The sequence below is a fragment of the Erythrolamprus reginae genome, chromosome 2 (genome assembly GCF_031021105.1).
Source record: "Erythrolamprus reginae isolate rEryReg1 chromosome 2, rEryReg1.hap1, whole genome shotgun sequence".
NCBI classification, from domain to species: domain Eukaryota; kingdom Metazoa; phylum Chordata; class Lepidosauria; order Squamata; family Dipsadidae; genus Erythrolamprus; species Erythrolamprus reginae.
Genome location: NC_091951.1, coordinates 207323603 through 207343012, shown reverse-complemented (window position 1 = coordinate 207343012; position 19410 = coordinate 207323603). Strand labels below are relative to the sequence as shown.

General features: G+C 40.7%; 2 protein-coding genes across 5 annotated transcripts; both read right to left on the bottom strand.

Moving 5' to 3' along the window:
- On the bottom strand, positions 1-5491 carry C2H19orf53 (chromosome 2 C19orf53 homolog). The gene is made up of 3 exons (XM_070741505.1): positions 5244-5491; positions 2627-2682; positions 1-201 (listed from the first exon to the last, which is right to left on the bottom strand). The coding sequence occupies exons 1-3, from the start codon at positions 5488-5490 to the stop codon at positions 61-63; spliced, it is 444 nt and encodes a 147-aa protein (XP_070597606.1). The 5' UTR covers position 5491; the 3' UTR covers positions 1-60.
- Positions 5492-7382: 1891 nt separating this feature from the next.
- YJU2B (YJU2 splicing factor homolog B) lies at positions 7383-17937 on the bottom strand. 4 transcript variants are annotated; one of them, XM_070741500.1, is made up of 11 exons: positions 17680-17937; positions 17470-17534; positions 16383-16419; positions 15844-15897; positions 15370-15452; positions 15110-15165; positions 10991-11051; positions 9623-9765; positions 9374-9546; positions 8526-8664; positions 7383-8062 (listed from the first exon to the last, which is right to left on the bottom strand). In XM_070741500.1, the coding sequence occupies exons 3-11, from the start codon at positions 16383-16385 to the stop codon at positions 7674-7676; spliced, it is 1101 nt and encodes a 366-aa protein (XP_070597601.1). In that variant the 5' UTR covers positions 16386-16419; positions 17470-17534; positions 17680-17937; the 3' UTR covers positions 7383-7673. The 4 variants fall into 4 exon arrangements, with proteins under 4 accessions (XP_070597601.1, XP_070597603.1, XP_070597604.1 ...); XM_070741502.1 differs by having other exon boundaries at positions 16383-16431; positions 17680-17907; XM_070741503.1 differs by having other exon boundaries at positions 17479-17534; positions 17680-17861.
- Between the last annotated feature and the right edge of the window lie 1473 nt (positions 17938-19410).

The window sequence follows — 19410 nt, the reverse complement described above, 5'->3', positions numbered from 1 at the left end:
GACACAAACATGAAATGTATTTGCAGGGCAAAATCACCAATTTCAGTCCATGAAACATTGTTAAGACTTGCTAGAGTGGCCTGGACCTTTCTCTGTTTTCACTTTGGGAGCCTTCAACAAACTAAGTTTCTTGGCTAACTTAGTGCTTGCTTTCATTACCACTTCATGTTCGATTTTTGTACGGATAGTAACCTCCAGATTCTGCAGAGAGAGGAAGAGAGAAAGGCTCAGTTTATAGAAAAACAGTTAAGCAACTCATGACAATTAAACAATAAATGTTTTATAGATGTTCAAGTGTCTTGCTAGATTTATGAACAAAAGTACTTTTCAACTCCCTAAGAAGCATAATTTATTTAGTTGTTCTTCATAAAATACACATTAAATCAGCATAGAGTAATATTAAACAAAAAGGAAAACAGCAACATGAATCCAAAAATACTTATAGTTTCGGCATTTTTGAAAAAGATTTTCCTAATGGGAAAGGAAGGAAGTTTTGTAGACAATGTACTTGGAGTGGAAAAACCATTCTCGCAAAATCAAATCAGCTCTGCCATTAGGCAAACTGAGACTTCTTCCTACAGTTGACCTTGGATTTCATATTACACAATAGCAATATCTTGGTATTTGCTGGAGTTGCGAAGTATGATTTTGAATAGAGGCCAAACAAAAGATGGCATTTGGCTTCTGGTACCTATATATTAAAAGACTAGACTGTACCTACCAGGAGCACCAGCATGTTTTTAACATGTATACAAGTTACTATGGGAGTTGATACAGTACTCCTTTTCAGTACCCATATGCAGTCTGAAAAACTGCACCAGCACTTTAAATTGTATTGACAAACAAAAAGACAGTCAATGAGGTTCTATAATTTAGACAAGACATCTTCATATTCAGCTGCCCCGTATATACTCGAGTATAAGCCGAGTTTTTCAGCCCAAAAAATGGGCTGAAAAACACAGCCTCGGCTTATACTCGGGTCATTGACAAAGTCACCACGCGAGGGCGCCATTGCTTGAGCCAGAGCGAGGAGGCACCAGCTTTTGTCCCCTCTCGCATGCCGTAGTTCCTCTCCCTAGCTCAAGCAGAGGCAGCCATTTGCTCCAACCGAGAGGGGGAAAAAGCAATGGTGAGTAAACTATTCCTTGCTCTCTCTGCATTGGTATTTTGTGGTAGTTGCTGTCCTTGCTTGGATAGGATCTAATAATGTGTTATGAGGCAGAGCTAGACAGGAATTCTTTTTCTATCTGTCTATCTTTCTATCTATCTATTTTTCTATCTAACTATTTTTCTATCTACCTATCTATCTATCTATCTATCTATCTATCTATCTATCTATCTATCTGTATCTATTTCTATCTATCTATCTATCTATCTATCTATCTATTTTTCTATCTGTCTGTCTGTCTATCTATCTTTCTATCTATATCTATCTGTATCTATCTATCTATCTATCTATCATCTATCTATCTATCTGTATCTATTTCTATCTATCTATTTTTCTATCTTTCTATCTATTTTTCTATCTATCTATTTTTATTTCTATCTATCTATCTATCTATCTGTATCTATTTCTATCTATCTATCTATCTATCTATTTTTCTGTCTGTCTGTCTGTCTATCTTTCTATCTATCTATATCTATCTATATCTATCTCTATCTATCTCTATCTATCTATCTATCTATCTATCTATCTATCTATCTATCTATCTATCTATCTATTTGGTTTTCTATGCTGATAACCTCACAGCAGCTAATGCTGAAGCTCTTCTTTGGATACACTTATTTATTTGTTTGTTTGTTTGTTTATTTATTTAATTGGATTTGTATGCAATCCCTCTCCAAGGACTCAGGGTGGCTCACAGCATATATAAAAACAGAACAATAATGTAAATCCAATTAATGATGAGAAGGAATCCAGTTTTGAAGGATTTTAACTCTTAGGTTTTAGCTTTGTTCCTGATCGAGCTACTTTTTTTACTTTTTAATTTATTGTTAATATTGTTAATTTGTTTACCCTCTTTTAAATTTACAGAGCTAGTTTACTGGTTTTCTTTAAAATAAATATTCTAAAACATGTCTCAATTAATGTAATTTTATTGTTTTCCATTTTTATAAGTTACCAGTAGCCACTGCATTTTCTATCCTCGGCTTATACTCGGGTCAATACGTTTTCCCAGTTTTTGTGGCAAAAATTGGTGCCTCGGCTTATACTCGGGTCGGCTTATACTCGAGTATATACGGTAATTAAAAATTCTGCATGCAAATTTTATATGCACCACAAGTTTTGAACCCTCTTCCAGAGCTATACTTGTGCAGTTGTTGCCAGATAACTGGCTAAGCTATTCAAGTTCAGAAAAGATACAAAAATGAATTATGTCACATTTATACATTTGTAGTAAAAACAAACTCTGTGCCATCGAAGACAATTATTGGTAGACAAAGGGCTGAGAATGACTCAGCCTTCTATCCTTCTAAGGTGGGTAAAAGGAGGACCCGGATTGTGGGGGCAATATGCTGGCTCTGTTAAAAAGTGCTATTGCTAACATGTTGTAAGCCGCCCTGAGTCTAAGGAGAGGGGTGGCATAAAAAAATTAAATGAATGAATGAATGAGAGAGAGCATACCTTTTTCACTTTCTGTTGCTGGATCACACGAGTTTTCTTGGGCGCAATTACACGACCTGTGAGAGAGCAACCAAATAATTAAAATATATTTTATCTTGCACCAATGTCTCATGAAAAAACTACTTTAGATTAATTTCTATTACAATTCTTAAGATTTCCCCAACGTAGTGCTTCCAGCTACGGAAGACCTATTTCCCATATTTTGCAGGCTGCATGATAGCAGTCTGGTGAAGGAACCCGACTGCATTTGGAAAGCACCGAACTGCGGGAGTGGTTGGTTAAAGCTCTTTTAGCACACAGTGTGCTACTCAACCACTGTTATTGTTCAAAATATTTTTAAAAACTAAATCAAGAATTGGAAGGTTTTGCTTAGAAATATTCCATAATAGCCCTAAGGATCATGCAAACTTGCACCAAAGTTGGTGCCAATAAAGTAGAACTTCTGTAGCTCAGGGCTGAAACGAGCGGTCCTTGGTGCTCTCTGAGCTTGATTATTTTCTTGCAGACATTTCATTACTCAAACTAGGCAACATCATCAGCGCTAGTGATGTTAGACTACCACTGATAATGCTGCTTAATTTGCGTAATGAAACCAAGCTCGGACAGCACCAAAGGCCTCAAAAAGCTGGTTTCAAAAATAAAGTAACAGCTAATGCTGAGTAAGCAGGCTACTACTCTGCTTTAATTCTATAACACTTGTGTTATCCTTAGATGACAGAAGGAAAGACTTAATGAACTCAATCTGTATAGTCTGGAGGACAGAAGGAAAAGGGGGGACATGATCGAAACATTTAAATATATTAAAGGGTTAAATAAGGTCCAGGAGGGAAGTGTTTTTAAAAGGAAAGTGAACACAAGAACAAGGGGACACAATCTGAAGTTAGTTGGGGGAAAGATCAAAAGCAACATGAGAAAATATTATTTTACTGAAAGAGTAGTAGGTCCTTGGAACAAACTTCCAGCAGATGTGGTAGATAAATCCACAGTAACTGAATTTAAACATGCCTGGGATAAACATATATCCATCCTAAGATAAAATACAGAAAATAGTATAAGGGCAGACTAGATGGACCAGGAGGTCTTTTTCTGCCGTCAGACTTCTATGTTTCTATGTTTCTATGTTTCTAAGTACGCTTAGTCGCTGGGCACAGAGAGTGAGGCCATTACAGTGCAGAAATGGCTTCATGACCAGAACACGGAGTGGTATCGACAGGGCATACATGCCCTTGTGTTTCATTGGAGGAAGGCCACAGAACAGGACGAAGGTTACTTGGAAAAATAGAGAGTGTGGAAGAAACATCATTCTTTCTTGTGTGTAAGATTCATTGTGTTCAATAAATAATTGTTGAAGAAAAAAATGTGGTGCGTTACTTTGTGGGCAACCCTCGTAGATGAGGCTCAGACAGCAAGTGGACCAAAGGCTCTTCTGAGAACTTCATAACTGCAGGAATCTGAAACAGTCCTATCTAAGAATATGAAGCCTGAGTGGTATGTGCCTCAATAAGATGCATCATCCTTGATCACCATATTCGATGCACTAAAACAATCTTTCACAAAATGGGCAGCTTTAAGAAGCACAGACCAACTTCCAGAATTCCCCAGCCAGGCATGGGTGGCTGTGGAATTCTGGGAGTTGCAGTCCATACCTCTTAAAGTTGCCTAATTTGAGAAAAAACTGCCCTACAGTAAAGTATATCTCAAAACTGGGTCTACCTGCCGTGCCTCTGCCACAATTTTCACTCCCAGGAAGCGCTTAAAGAGAAACTTCAAGGAAGTAAAGGGGCTTTCTGAAGAGCAGTGTATAGCAGTGATGGCAAACCTTACTCCCCTCAGGTGCCGAAAGAGCATGCGTGCACACTATCGTGCATGTGCGAGTGTCCACACCCATAATTCAATGCCTGGGCAGGGCAAAAACAGCTTACCCCACCCCCCTGGAGCCCCTCTGGACACAAGAAACGGACTGTTTCCCAACTTCTGGTGGGCCCAGTAGGCTCGTGTTTCGCCCTCCCCAGGCTCCAAAGTCTTCCCTGGAGCAGCGAGGGGGTGGTGGTAATAAAAATTCCCTCCTCCATCCCCCTGAAGGCTCTCTGGAAGCCAAAAACGCCCTCTCAGAGACTCTGTGTGAGCCAAAAATCAGCTGGCCAGCACACAAATGCACATTGGGGCTGAGCTAGGGCAACAGCTCACGTGCCAGCAGATATGGCTCCATGTGCCACCTGTGGCACCCATGCCATAGGTTCGCCATTACTGGTGTATAGTTGGGCACCTTTAAGACTTGTGGACTTCAACTCCCACAGTTCCTCAGCCAGCAAAGCTGGCTAAGGACTCTGGGAGTTGAAGTCCAAAAGTCTTAAAGGTGCTAAGCTTGGTGACCCCTGGTGAAGCTGGCTGAGGAATTGTGGGAGTTGCTTACACAGAAGTTTATTATCACCACAGTCGGGGCCGCAGAGCGCTTTATCCTACCTAGATTTTGCTTAACCAGAGTGTATAAAAAGCCCGCTCTTCCCACGGGTGGTCTCTCAGCCTCCTTCCTGTTTACGGACGAAGAGAGGCTAGCGCTACTAGTCAAGCCCGCCCCTCACGCCACCGCCACCCCGGCGCCTTTTCCCAGCTCTACCTCCTTTGCGAGGTCCGCGGGCAGCCGCGGCCGCCTTCTTCCCCGCAGCGGCTGTCTTGCGCGCCTTGAATTTCTGCTTGCCTTGAGCCATCGTTCCCAGCGAACCCTCCGCCTCTCGCTCGAAGCAGAGCCGGAACTGCCCAGGTGCTGCTGGGAGAAAAAGCGTCGCTGCCGCAAAACCAAAGCGCTTTAGCCGTTTAAAGGCGCAGCCGCGAAGTTGAGCGCTAAAGCGACGGTGCTTTTGCATTGATGCTTTGCAAAAGCGTTCCTTTTTTTCACTGAAGGCTGACGGCAACAAAAGCAGCCGTTAGTGGGCCACAACTTTACCAAACCATTTTTCCATTGGCTGGCCCACAAGGGTCATAGGAGGACAATTTGATTGTGGGGGACATGATTTGCTTGTTTTTCCCTCAGTGTTGCGTTAGGTCTCGTGGCTAAACGACCACGTTTAACTGCAGTCGTCTTAATTTCTTTTTTCTTTGTCACTTCGCCCGGAGAAACGGCAGGCTTGGGTTTTTGTTTTGTTTTTTACACGAATTGAGTTACATTCCTGGCAGCCTTTTTGTTTTCTAACTGGAAAGCTTTGTCACAGACCCATTGGATTTAAGCCCTTTTGGCAAGGTTGAAATAATCACGAATTAACCTTGCTATTTATGGAAGAGCTTGTTTTCTGGTCTGAGGTGATTAATTCCATGTCTGCGTTAACTATTCTAATCCAGCAGTAGCCGGTGCCTCAGTTCTCTAGCTGTTTCTATCTAGAGGTAGCTCTTACCTGCAGTGCAGAACTGTTTTATCACTTCTATAAAACGATCTAGTGGCTTATTATTATTATTATCATTATCATCATCATCATCATTATTATTAATTAGATTTGTATGCCGCCCCTCTCCGAAGACTCAGAGCAGCTCACAACAGGAACACAAAATACAAATCCAAAACAGTTAAAATAGCAAAACTGTTAAAAAAGCCCTTGATTAAAAACATTCATTCATGCAACTCAAACAAACAAACCATACATAAAACGGAGCGGTAACATTAAGGCAGAATGTTACTGAGAATGCAGTATGTTGAGTTCAATGAAAAGGTCAAACACTTTTTTCCTTGACTTCAAGGAAAAATTTCCAGAATTCAGGTTGATTGGACAGAGGATGTACTAGCAGTTCCATTAAAAATGCTATTGGTATATCCTAAACTAAAGGAGGCTTTCTTGGCCAGCTTAAGATCCCTCAAAGATGCTAGTGCAATAATTCTCAACCTGGGGGTTGAACGACCCTTTCACAGGGGTCGCCTAAGGCCATGGGAAAAGACAGATTTCCCATGATGTTAGGAACTGAAGCTTCTATTCTGGTGCCTTGGGACATTTTTACAATCGGACCAATCAGGCGTTTACAGTGGGGGTGTCCCTCTGATCTTCCTGCCAATCATCTTAAAGCTCTGTTGGGAGAATTGGCACTAGACTTATGGTTGGGGGTCACCACATGAGGAACTGCATTAAGGGGTCACAGCATTAGAAAGGTTGAGAACCGTCTAGTGTAATACGTAATCCTAATCGATTTAAATCGCTAGTAAAAAGGCTTGATTTAAATCAACATGATTTAAATTATATTTTTAAAGAGCCACTGTCATTTCTGTCTCGTAGCAGCAGCACCTCCTGACCCCATTTTGACTCACTGACAATCCCAGTATTGCAGAATATACAGCCTCATGCTACATAACTAAGCCCCATTTTATACTGAATAAAGTAAATTATTAATGTATCTTAAATAGAAAACTGTTTAGATTTTCACTTCAAAAGCAATAAATTTGATAAAAATAAAAAATCCATTTAAATTTTAAAATCTGATTTAAATTTTAAAAATCTGATTTTTATTTATTTAAAAATCATTTTATCCACCCTAACCAAACTAAATAAGCTTGCTTTGTAAACCCAATTAAGCAGTTATGTGAAATTTTTAATATGATAAATATCAATGTAACTCAAATAAATAGAAGCCGAGTGCAAAAAACGTTTATGAAACATTTATCTAGGTAATCCTTCATTTTATCTTTCTTTCCTTCTTCCACAATTCCTATGATTAATCACATATAACTATTATATTGTGGGCACAACAAAGAAGAAATACTAAGGAGATAGCATTATTTATTTTATATTTTATTATTTTATGATATTTGGGACAAAACAATGGGCCGATGTTTAAATAATTGGGGAACATGTACAGACGACATAAGAAAAGACCGCAAAAGGTAGTTGGCCATGGAATGCACTCTCCTCTCTCACACACACCCATAGACTCACACACACTTCTTTCACACATTCCAACTGCTTCATGTACCAACTGCAAAGAGTACTTTTGTTGTTCGGAGGGAAAAAGACACTGATTATTTGCACATCATTTCCGGCCATATTTTCTCTCTATACCTAAAATTGGTTCAAAGTTCAGCTTCTGAACCAGATGCAGAATCTGAATAATCTGCAACCAGAGAAGCAGCAAAGCTAGAGGGAGGGTTTCCATCAGCCTTTTGGGAGCCTCTTGAAGGCCTAGGCGAAGAGTCCAAGAGCATTTCAAATGCTCCACTGTCCTGCCTGTTGACTTGTGCTGGGGCATCAGAGGTGTTGCTCTCCCCTTCACTGGAACTTTGTTTGGTATCCCTGGATTTCCGACACACGACACCCAGGCTGTTCAGAGGTACAAGGGACTTGCTAGATGGTGACTTTCCAACAAATGCTAACTTTTTCATGGTGTCATTGGTTTTGGAACTTGAGAACCATGGGCGATCCACAATCTCGTTGCGTTTTTGTTTCTGTTTGTCTTCATAGGCTGAAAAGGAAGAAGTAAGCATGTTACAATGACAGAAGGCTAACAGAAGTCTAGCTATGAAACTCAGCTCAATTACTATATTTCTGCATTTGAGGTATAGGGTGAGCAGTTTGCCACCTCTGTAGAGAAAAGTCCTAAAAATAATAACTGCATGGAGGAAGAGGAGAGAAATCCAGCAATTATTAAAAATTATACTCATGGCCGCAAAGGCATAGAATCAATTTACCAGCAAAATATACAGTATGTCTTGTTAAAATTAGTATTTGCATTACCCTTATAAAATAAAGAAGATTAAGAAGTACTGTTTGGAACGTGGGGACAGCAATGCAAACCCACCTCTTAAAAGGAATTCCTACAGTGCAGCCAACAAAATGTGACACTTTGTCAAACGCACTTCCTTCAATTAAGAAGTTCCATCTTTGTGCCCCATTTCTTTCCCCCTGCAAAGACCCCATTTACATACAATCAAGGCTCTGGTACTTGAGAAGTGCTGCCAAATGCCGATCTTCTTCAGCTTCCTGCACAAGTGGGATGCTTAAGTTTGCTCTTGCCTGCAAAGCAAGGTCTTTTTTCTCTTCTTCTTGCAGAACTTTCTTCTCTTCCTATGAGAAGGGAAAGAGGACAGAAGCAGTATGGCACATGAGGCACACCCACCACTGCCATGAAGCCAGAATGGAAAGGGGGGGGGGGGGAAGCATAGGCCAAAGAGAAAATAGGTTTGAAAAATAAGTACAGGAGAAAAGAGACATCTTTTTAAATACTATATCCAAAGAGCCCAGCTATCCCAAAGAAGCTTAAGGAAATTAAAGTAAGAAAAATCCCCAACTTTAATCCAAGATTTTCCTTTTCAGTCTTTAGCTTGATTATCTGTTGCTACTACATTATGACTTCCTATTTAAAGTTTGGTTATATAAGTGGCTTATGTAATAAAACAATAGTATAACATAAAATCCTGCTACCCAGAATTTGAAAATTCTTCTATTACATTTCTATTACAAATGAAGAAAAAGTGCTGCATAGAAAATTAAAATGTGGATTTTTTTTTTATAAAAAAAAAGCTTTAGAAAGGAGAAACAGGATAGAGACAAGATGGAAGAATAATTAAAGAAACTATTTTTTTAAAAAAAATGAGATGTACAATGGGAAATGACTTGAAAATTTTTATCAGATTTTTAAAAAAGAAAAATATATTATGACTTGAAATGCAACTGCAGTTCTTCTATTTTTATTTGCTGAACTTTAGAAACATAATTCTAGGAATATTCAAAGGAAATGTTCTCACTTTCTCTACTGTAACTTCCCATCATTTACCCTGAATTTCCGCCGAAGACGGCTATTGAGTGCGAAATCATCCTTCCAGGCATTTTGTGCCTCTTGAATATTCTGGAGGGTAGGGAGAGCTCGCTGAAGCTTGCTCTGATCCTGTGTCCCGTGCTCCAATCGATACATAGGATCTGTCTCCAGCTTCTGCTTTTCCTCGTGGGCTAAGAATCAGACACATACATCAAGCCAGGCCCAGTTAAAGGGATGTTCAAGGATGCTACTGGTCCCCAAACTCACCTGTGGCCACTACTTGTTCACTAGCCTCAGCATCCCAGCGCTCTTCCTTGCGCCGGGCACCACTGACAATGACATAGTCACAACTGGCAGGATCAGTCTGCATCTCAATGTGGTTGGGGCAAAGGTGGCACTTCATACGGAACCTATAAAGCGAAATGCCATTCAGCAAGAAGGGGAAAGGGGACACCAGGTCTGAGGCTATAAATGCCAGAAACACTCAGCCACCCTCTTGCTTTCACACCAAATATCTTTCTTTTCTCATGCAAGCCAAATGATCCAAGGAGATCTGTCTTTGTTCTGGATTACTGACTACTCAGTTTAAAAGAATTCAGCAGCCAGAATTCAACTTTTTAAGAAATTGTGGATTTAGGAATGGCCTTAAAGTACACTCCAGCAGTACATTGTGACATTTTGGTTAGGAGATGGAGAGTGAGCAAGCTTTGGCTCTGAGATGCAGCTTTGCGCTTTTTGTATGTTTAATAAATGTGGATCTTTGTATCACAAAACAAACTATGCAAAGTTGTATGATTAGCTAGGTCGGGGGTAGGTAAATTTGGCTCTTCTATGACATGTGGATTTCAATTCCCAGAATTCCTGAGCTAGCATGATTGGTAAAGAAGAGCCAACTTTGCCTATCCCTGAGCTAGGTTATAAGAATTTGTCCTTTCTTGGATTACCATTGAGAAAGTTACATGAAAATTGCTAGCAAAAAAATAATATAGCTTGACCAGCAGTCTTTTCCATCTGCTAGACCAATGATGGTGAATGTTTTTTGCTTTGTCTGCCAAAAGGGAGGAGTGTATGGGGCTGGTGGGTGAAAACAGCCTTCTCTACACACACACACCAGCGGCCATAAATGGTCCCTGTCAAGGTGGGAAACAGGCCATTTCTGGCCTCCAGAGGCAGTGGGGAGGCCGTTTTCAGCCTATCCAGCCTCCTAGAAAGGGTCTGGAGCTTGAGGAAAGCAAAAAAGTGGGCCTTCCAGTTTAATCGGAAGTTGGCAAATGGCCCATTTTCTGCCTCTGTGGGTGGGGAGAAGCCCATTTTTGCCTTCTCCAGGCTCCTAGAAGGGCTCTAAAAACTGGGGAGAGCAAAAAACGGGCCTTTTCCAACCCCTCAAGAAGCTGGAAACTGCCTGTTTCCCGATTCCCAGTGGGCTCAGAAGGCCTGAAAAACAGCTGGCTGGCGTGCATATGGGCACCAGATCTAAGTTCACCTGCCCACTGATATAGCTCTGTGTGCCACTTGTACCATGCATATCATAGGTTCCCCATCATGATGCTAGACTGATCCTTTCCAACTCACCACTAGGGCACTGTCCACCAAACGATCAATGACAATAGTCTCTTCTGCCTTCAGAGAACTCACCTGAAAATAGGAGTGGTGTAATAATTACCGACCTTCTTCTTCTCTGCATTATAGCGAACACCTGCAAAAACAAGAACATCTCACCTTTAAGGTATTTATAGGCCATAAACTCTCCTTAGAAACCTGCTAGCAAATCACTGAATGTGTTTTAAACTACCATATCCACTCTTTAAAACATTCCATCATAATAGGCCTTTAAGATCTCTGTTTAATAGCTAGAAACAAGTCCTAAATTCAATTAAATTTGGAAAAATACATCAGATTATAACCCCCAGTTAGTATGCCTCATTCCATGTGGTCCAGAGGATATAGGAAAAACAAGTTTGGCCAAAACACATTTTAGGGAGGCCAAGTCCACCAACCCAGAATTGAGTTCAGATCTCTAAGCCCTTGAATTTTGTTCCTCCTGTTCTAACATTTTACATCATGATTATTACTTATTTCGTATTACATAAGATGGAATGCTACCTAATTCACTATAGATTAATAACCAAATTTGGGGGCTGGGGGATTTCTTTCTGAAGTAATAATTAAAAAGGGCACACATTTGAATAATATCAATCAAATCTATTCGCTGAAATGCTGATAAAAAGAGAGGCTTTAGTGATTATAAATGGTTCACATCAATTTTGGCAAACAGGCTAAAAATGTGGGATCTATATTGTATGTAGTAGAATATGTACAACAGAAATATGAAAAACAAGTTGCATTATTTTTTTTAGATGCTTTTGACAATTTGAACTTTTTGTTTAAAGTCCTGGAAGAATTAAACTATGGTGAGAATTTTCTTCATGACACCAAATCAATATACAGTAATACCTCATCTTAAGAACTTAATTGGTTCCAGGACGAGGTTCGTAAGGTGAAAAGTTCGTAAGATGAAACAATGTTTCCCATAGGAATCAATGGAAAAGCCAATAATGCGTGCAAGCCGATTAGGAAAATCCAAAACATTAAGGCTTTAAAAAAAAAAGCTGCCGGCAGTCGAAGCTGAGGCGAACGGAGTGGGGGGAGGGAAACCCATGGAGATCCAGAGGGGAGAATGGGGCAGGAAAGACTGGAGAAAAACAGAGGAAACCCATGGAGATCCAGAGGGGAGAATGGGGCAGGAAAGAGTGGAGAAAAACGGAGGAAAGCCATGGAGATCCAGAGGGGAGAATGGGGCAGGAAAGACTGGAGAAAAACGGAGGAAACCCATGGAGATCCAGAGGGGAGAATGGGGCAGGAAAGACTGGAGAAAAACGGAGGAAACCCATGGAGATCCAGAGGGGAGAATGGGGCAGGAAAGACTGGAGGAAACCCATGGAGATCCAGAGGGGAGAATGGGGCAGGAAAGAGTGCAGAAAAATGGAGGAAACCCATGGAGATCCAGAGGGGAGAATGGGGCAGGAAAGAGTGCAGAAAAACGGAGGAAACCCATGGAGATCCAGAGGGGAGAATGGGGCAGGAAAGAGTGCAGAAAAACGGAGGAAACCCATGGAGATCCAGAGGGGAGAATGGGGCAGGAAAGACTGGAGAAAAACGGAGGAAAGCCATGGAGATCCAGAGGGGAGAATGGGGCAGGAAAGAGTGCAGAAAAACGGAGGAAACCCATGGAGATCCAGAGGGGAGAAGGGGGAGGAAAGAGTGCAGAAAAACGGAGGAAACCCATGGAGATCCAGAGGGGAGAATGGGGCAGGAAAGACTGGAGAAAAACGGAGGAAACCCATGGAGATCCGTAGGGGAGAATGGGGCAGGACAGAGTGGAGAAAAACGGAGGAAACCCATGGAGATCCAGAGGGGAGAAGGGGGAGGACAGAGTGGAGAAAAACGGAGGAAACCCATGGAGATCCAGAGGGGAGAAGGGGGCAGGAAAGAGTGCAGAAAAACGGAGGAAACCCATGGAGATCCAGAGGGGAGAAAGGGACAGGAAAGAGTGCAGAAAAACGGAGGAAACCCATGGAGATCCAGAGGGGAGAAGGGGGCAGGAAAGAGTGCAGAAAAACGGAGGAAACCCATGGAGATCCAGAGGGGAGAAGGGGGAGGAAAGAGTGCAGAAAAACGGGGGAAACCCATGGAGATCCAGAGGGGAGAATGGGGCAGGAAAGAGTGCAGAAAAATGGAGGAAACCCATGGAGATCCAGAGGGGAGAATGGGGCAGGACAGAGTGGAGAAAAACGGAGGAAACCCATGGAAATCCAGAGGGGAGAATGGGGCAGGAAAGAGTGCAGAAAAACGGAGGAAACCCATGGAGATCCAGAGGGGAGAATGGGGCAGGAAAGAGTGCAGAAAAACGGAGGAAACCCATGGAGATCCAGAGGGGAGAAGGGGGCAGGACAGAGTGCAGAAAAACGGAGGAAACCCATGGAGATCCAGAGGGGAGAAAGGGACAGGAAAGAGTGCAGAAAAACGGAGGAAACCCATGGAGATCCAGAGGGGAGAAGGGGGCAGGAAAGAGTGCAGAAAAACGGAGGAAACCCATGGAGATCCAGAGGGGAGAAGGGGGAGGAAAGAGTGCAGAAAAACGGGGGAAACCCATGGAGATCCAGAGGGGAGAATGGGGCAGGAAAGAGTGCAGAAAAATGGAGGAAACCCATGGAGATCCAGAGGGGAGAATGGGGCAGGACAGAGTGGAGAAAAACGGAGGAAACCCATGGAGATCCAGAGGGGAGAATGGGGCAGGAAAGAGTGCAGAAAAACGGAGGAAACCCATGGAAATCCAGAGGGGAGAATGGGGCAGAAAGAGTGCAGAAAAACGGAGGAAACCCATGGAGATCCAGAGGGGAGAAAGGGACAGGAAAGAGTGCAGAAAAACGGAGGAAACCCATGGAGATCCAGAGGGGAGAAGGGGGCAGGAAAGAGTGCAGAAAAACGGAGGAAACCCATGGAGATCCAGAGGGGAGAATGGGGCAGGACAGGGTGGGAAAAAACGGGAGGAACTCAAGTCTGGAGGTGGGGCATCCCAGCGGCCGGCGGCAGGTTCGTAAGGTGAAAAAAGTTCGTAAGAAGAGGCAAAAAAATTCCGAACCCTGGGTTCGTATCTTGAAAAGTTCGTATGACGAGGGGTTCGTATCATGAGGTACCACTGTATACATACATTCCCAAAAAGCTTAAATTAGAGTTAATGGTGATTTGACTAAACTATGTCATATTCCAAAAGGGACAAGATAAATCATGTTGTCCTCTGTGCCTTTTGTTGTTTACTTTGGTTCTTGAAGTTTTGAATAGACATTAGACAAGTTGAGAAATAGACCTACAATTTAAAAAAATGAGTTTTTAAAATTGAGATATCTTATTGACAATGTGGTTTTGACTTTACAGGCTTCCATGAAAGGGATCAAATCTTTGATGAAAAAATTAAAAGATTTTGGTGTAGTACCAGAATAACCAAAAAACAAAGATATTTGCTAAACATAGGATTATACAAAATCAAGATGCTTTGATGAAAAAAATCTGGTTTTAAAATTGAGAAAAAAGTTAAACATTTGGGGGCTACTTACTGATATTTCTAAATTTATTTGGCAGGGCAAGAAACTGAGAATTAAATATAAATTCCTGCAGGATGCTAAGGAAAGAGAAAGCCTATGAGTATCATATTTGAAATTATATTTTAAGCTTGTTGTTTAGATTGGATGAAAGAGTAGGTGATTTTAAGAAATAAGAGGTTATTGGAATTGGAAAGATATGACTTAACATTTGGATGGCAAAACTATTTACAGTATGACAAAGTTAAGGTTAATGTAATTTCAAAACCCTTTTTTAAAAAAATGCCATATTGAGAATTTGAAATAGATATAAGGCACAATTTATATATGATAAAACATATGTATGGTAAAATGTGCAAAAAAATTAAAACACAGTTGGGCTAATGGGAGAATAAGATTGAAATTTATATTAAACAATAAGAGAGAACTTTTATAAATTGATAAAGGTTGTTGGTATATGACACTGGATAAATTGTCAAAAATCTAAAAAGGGAATTTCAAATATTGGTTGGAAACCTAATCAAACTGAATGATATTTATGTGTATCACCTTATATTAACTACTAAATGGTAGTCACACTAAGTTTCCCCCCCTGCATATAACTCTCAATCACTACTTATATGCTGGATTGTTTGAGGAATATAACCATACTTACCCATCCCAATGTGATTCTGGCAGCCATCACACCAAATATTATAGGGCATCTCAAATCTGGGAAAGAAGTGACATGTTTATGCAGGTTGCAAACAAAAAAAGAAAAAAGAATTTTACTTAGTGGGAGAATAAGCCCTTTCAGAATAGAAAGGGAACTGCTTCCAATGTTCTCTTGCTATGACTCGGATATAGTCAATATTTCTTGCCTCCAGCAACTCAAGAATTCCTGCTTTATGTACAGATGTGGCTAGGTGGCCTTACCTGATAATGAGGATGCCCTGGGACAGTTTACGAGCTCTTTCCCGCAGGGGATGGCTATTGCGATATTTGTTAAGGGAGCCATGCTGCAAGATAGATAATTAGTGTTAAGCTTTATGTACAAAGATATTACTTTTGAATCTTTCCACATCAGTGTTATTGGCTGTGGTATTTGGGGGGGGGGGGTAACCCAAAAGGCTGAAATTCCTTTTCCACTTATGCGGATATTTCAATTATACAACTATACATAAAAACAGAATCCAGAAAGTTTAACCTTTACATCTAATTCTATTTTATCTTATTAAAGGGTTCTTACAGCATTCAAATACTGATTCTGTATCTTAGTTTGTAAATATACTGTACCATCCAAGAGGAAGTTATCCTGCATAAGCCCTAATTGTTTAAATTCCTTGTTATGACCCAATATCTCAAACTGCCACCACCCCTCCATTCCAACATTCCAGATGGAACTCTTACCTTGACTGGATCAAAATCAGGTGGGTAATACTTGTTGACTCCTTTTCTTTCCCCCTGTGAGAAACCAAAGGTAAACCCATGTTGTTTAATAGTAAATTGAGCAATTTGAAGGGCACCAACATTCTCCAAACTGAGGAAGGTTAATTTATACAAATGGTACCACCACAGATTCAGTCCCCCAACTACCAAATAGGAAGCAGCCCTTTAAAAAGTATTTCTCATTATTTCATTTATAGTCATCACAATCTTTGACAAAAGAGACCACAGGCTTCTAGGTACTCTTGCAAATTAAGGACTAGCTCATATTTGGCAGCACAGAGCACCATGACAGCTACAAATGCATTTATAGCAAAGTCAAATTTCCAGAGAGACCCTGATTGTGAAATAGGATTTCCATGTGGGATTGGATAAATGCTATTAAGTGTAAGCTGTAACTATAGTACGTTGCAAAAGCAACTGGATCTATCCTCTTGAAGTTCAAGAATTAAGGAAGAGAAATTGTAGTTGTGGATTTGATACAAAATCTTGCATCCACTTACCATGGTGATAGTGATTTAGTCAGCCAAGATTGATAGTCTAGGAGAAAAACTAGAGAATGTTATTTCTAGGATTCCTTTCAAATGAAAAAAACATCACTTTTTGAAAAACACATGCCATAGCTAGCTAGTCTCAGCAAAACAACCTGCTTCTGATGCCATGATTCCAATATAGAACATGTAAGAAATACACAATACCATGTTTCTGAGCATTGTGAGACCTTTAGTATTGCTTAGCAACAGTTTAAATGTGCAACAATGAAGCTTTTTAAAAAAAAATGATAGAAGTACCGCGAAAACTTAATTCTGGATCTGAATTAATTCATTCATTTAGAGCTATGGTTTTATTTGCCTTTATTTATTAAATTTGTTTGCTGCCAAGCTCATAAAGATCGGTTACCGAAGTGCCTCTAAAATGCTAAAAGCAGGGAATGAAGTTGACTCTCCTCCAGTTGCTGGCTTCCAATATTTATGTACACTGTTTCTGAATATAATTATTTCCATTAAACTATCCATTAAGCAATCATATAGGTTAAAACAAAGAACTTCAAACCTCCACAAATCTCAAAGAACTTCAAACCTCCACAAACAATTCTCCATGATCCTGAACAAAATTATCTTTCAAAGCTAACATTTTACAAAACCTTCAGTTTTATCTATTATCCTACATCAAAATTAAGTGTATGAGTTCAGTGTATGCATTTACAACACCCATATAATACTCTTAGCATACAGTTCTTCAGGACTAATGTGCCATAAAGCCATTTCATATGCATGACCTCAATATGTTGGACATCAATCCCATAATCCTCAATTGTCACTTAAACAAATAATGGAAGTTAATGTCCAACATAATTTGGAAGCACCAGATGGTGATGATTGTTTCAACTCCTCCTCCAACAGTTTCCAAAACGTGACCACCCATTATAGATTTACACATTAGCATAACACTTGGATTTTATTAGGAAAGGCTTTATAAACTATTTCACAAATCGGCAAATTCAGCTGGTGGCAGCACCTTTAAACTGTCACATTGAAACACATTGTGTTGTTGTGAATCCTGCCGTATGGTATGTCCATTGCCACTTACTTCAGGCACTTCAGAAAGGTGGGACTGCAACTCCCAACATATCCAGTCGGCTGGTAATCAGGATACTGTAATGCAAAGGAGGAGGGAGGTCAGGTTGGGGAAAGTTCCTATGTGCAATACGCGTCCACGAAGCAGTCTCCACAAGCAAAGCACTGCCCCCCCCCCACCTCCCAAAGTCAGGAAATGGGTAGGAAATGAGCAACAACATACCGTATTTGGGGGGCCCAAATGTGGGGCCTATACGCCCAATAAGGTGCCTATTGCCCGTCCCAAAAGAATGGGGCAACGGTGGGGGCGGTGTGAAGGCCTGGTCAAGAATGGAGAGGGACCTGTCTGGTGTCTAGCCGGTAAGGGAAACGGGGGGCTTGCTCTTCTTTGGCTCCGCCTCTTTCGGTTTACATCATGAAGTCGCGCCACAAATAGCTTGACTGCCGATCCAGCGGCCGGTGCCGGATCCAAGTTATGCGTGGCTTCTTCTCGCGAGAGTTACCGTAGGTCGCCTTCTGCCGGCAAGTGAGTAGGGGGCTCAGTCCTAGAGTAGGTCTTTTTTTTTTTTTTATCCTTTGAGCAAAAGGAAAGGCAGTGGGAAAAGATTCGAAGAGCCTGCCTCGGATTATGGGAATTGTAGTCCAATAACCCGGGAGGGTGGAGGAGGAGTTGGCGAAGGCGTACCTTTTGGAAGGAGGGTACCGTAGCGTAGAGCAAATTCGGAACGTTGCTGTTTTTGAATACAAATCTAGTCGAGGAACGTTTAATTACAGATATCTGTTTGTAGGTTTAATTGGACTGTAAAAACTTGACTGTAAAAAATATGACTTCAGCAACCGAATTGTCGAAGCGTGGAACTCATTACCCGACTCAGTAGTGTCAGCCCCTAACCCCAAACATTTTTCCGTTAGACTATCCACGATTGACCTCCAGGTTCCTTAGAGGTCAGTAAGGGGCGTGCATAAGTGCACCAGTGTGCCTTCCCTCCCCTGTCCAATTGTCTCTCCTTATCTCATTTATCTTTTCTTCCTTTCAAATATGTTCACCTATACTTTTATATCTTATCTTCTATTCTTTTCTTTACTTATATTATTACATATCCTGCTCTTCAATGTGCATTATGTATTGGACAAAATAAATAAATATCTAATTATGTTTACAGCTATCCTCTGGCGTGCATTTCATGCATTTCACGAATTAATTTCGTTAGGAAAGAACAACAGCACTTAGACTTATACACCGCTTCATAGTGCTTTTACAGCCCTCTTTAAGTGGTTTATTTATTTATTTATTTGTCAAACAAGTGTAGTATTATAGTACATATTAACATAAGTAGAACGTAGTAATAGAAAGGATAATAAGACAGTAGGACAGGGACATTAGGCACATGAGTGCACTTATGCATGCCCCTTACAGACCGCTTAGAAAAGGAGAGAGGTCAATTGTAGATAATGTAAGGTTGAAGATTTTGGGGTTGGGGGAAGCAACAACAGAGTCAGGTAATGAGTTCCAGGCAGTGACCACTCTATTGCTGAAATCATATTTTCTGCAGTCAAGTTTGGAGCCATTTACATTCAGTTTGTATCTATTACATGCTTTGTGTTGTTGTTAAAGGTGAAGTAGTCACTGACAGGGAGTACATCATAATTTTATGAACAACAAATCAGTTCGGAGAGGACTTAGTTTTCTAGATTTAGTATTTGAAGTCTGGAGGAGTAAGGTAATTTGTTACGTGAGAAGGAGTGAAGGATTCTTCTTGTGAAGTATTTCTGGACTCTTTTGATTGTATTAATATCTGATATGCAGTGTGGATTCCACACAGGTGAGCTATATTCTAGAATAGGTCTGATGAATGTTTTGTATGCTCTGGTTAATAAATCAGTGTTTCTAGAGAAGCTTCGTAAGATTAAGTTTACAATTCTTAAAGCGTTTTTGGCAATGCTGTTACAGTGG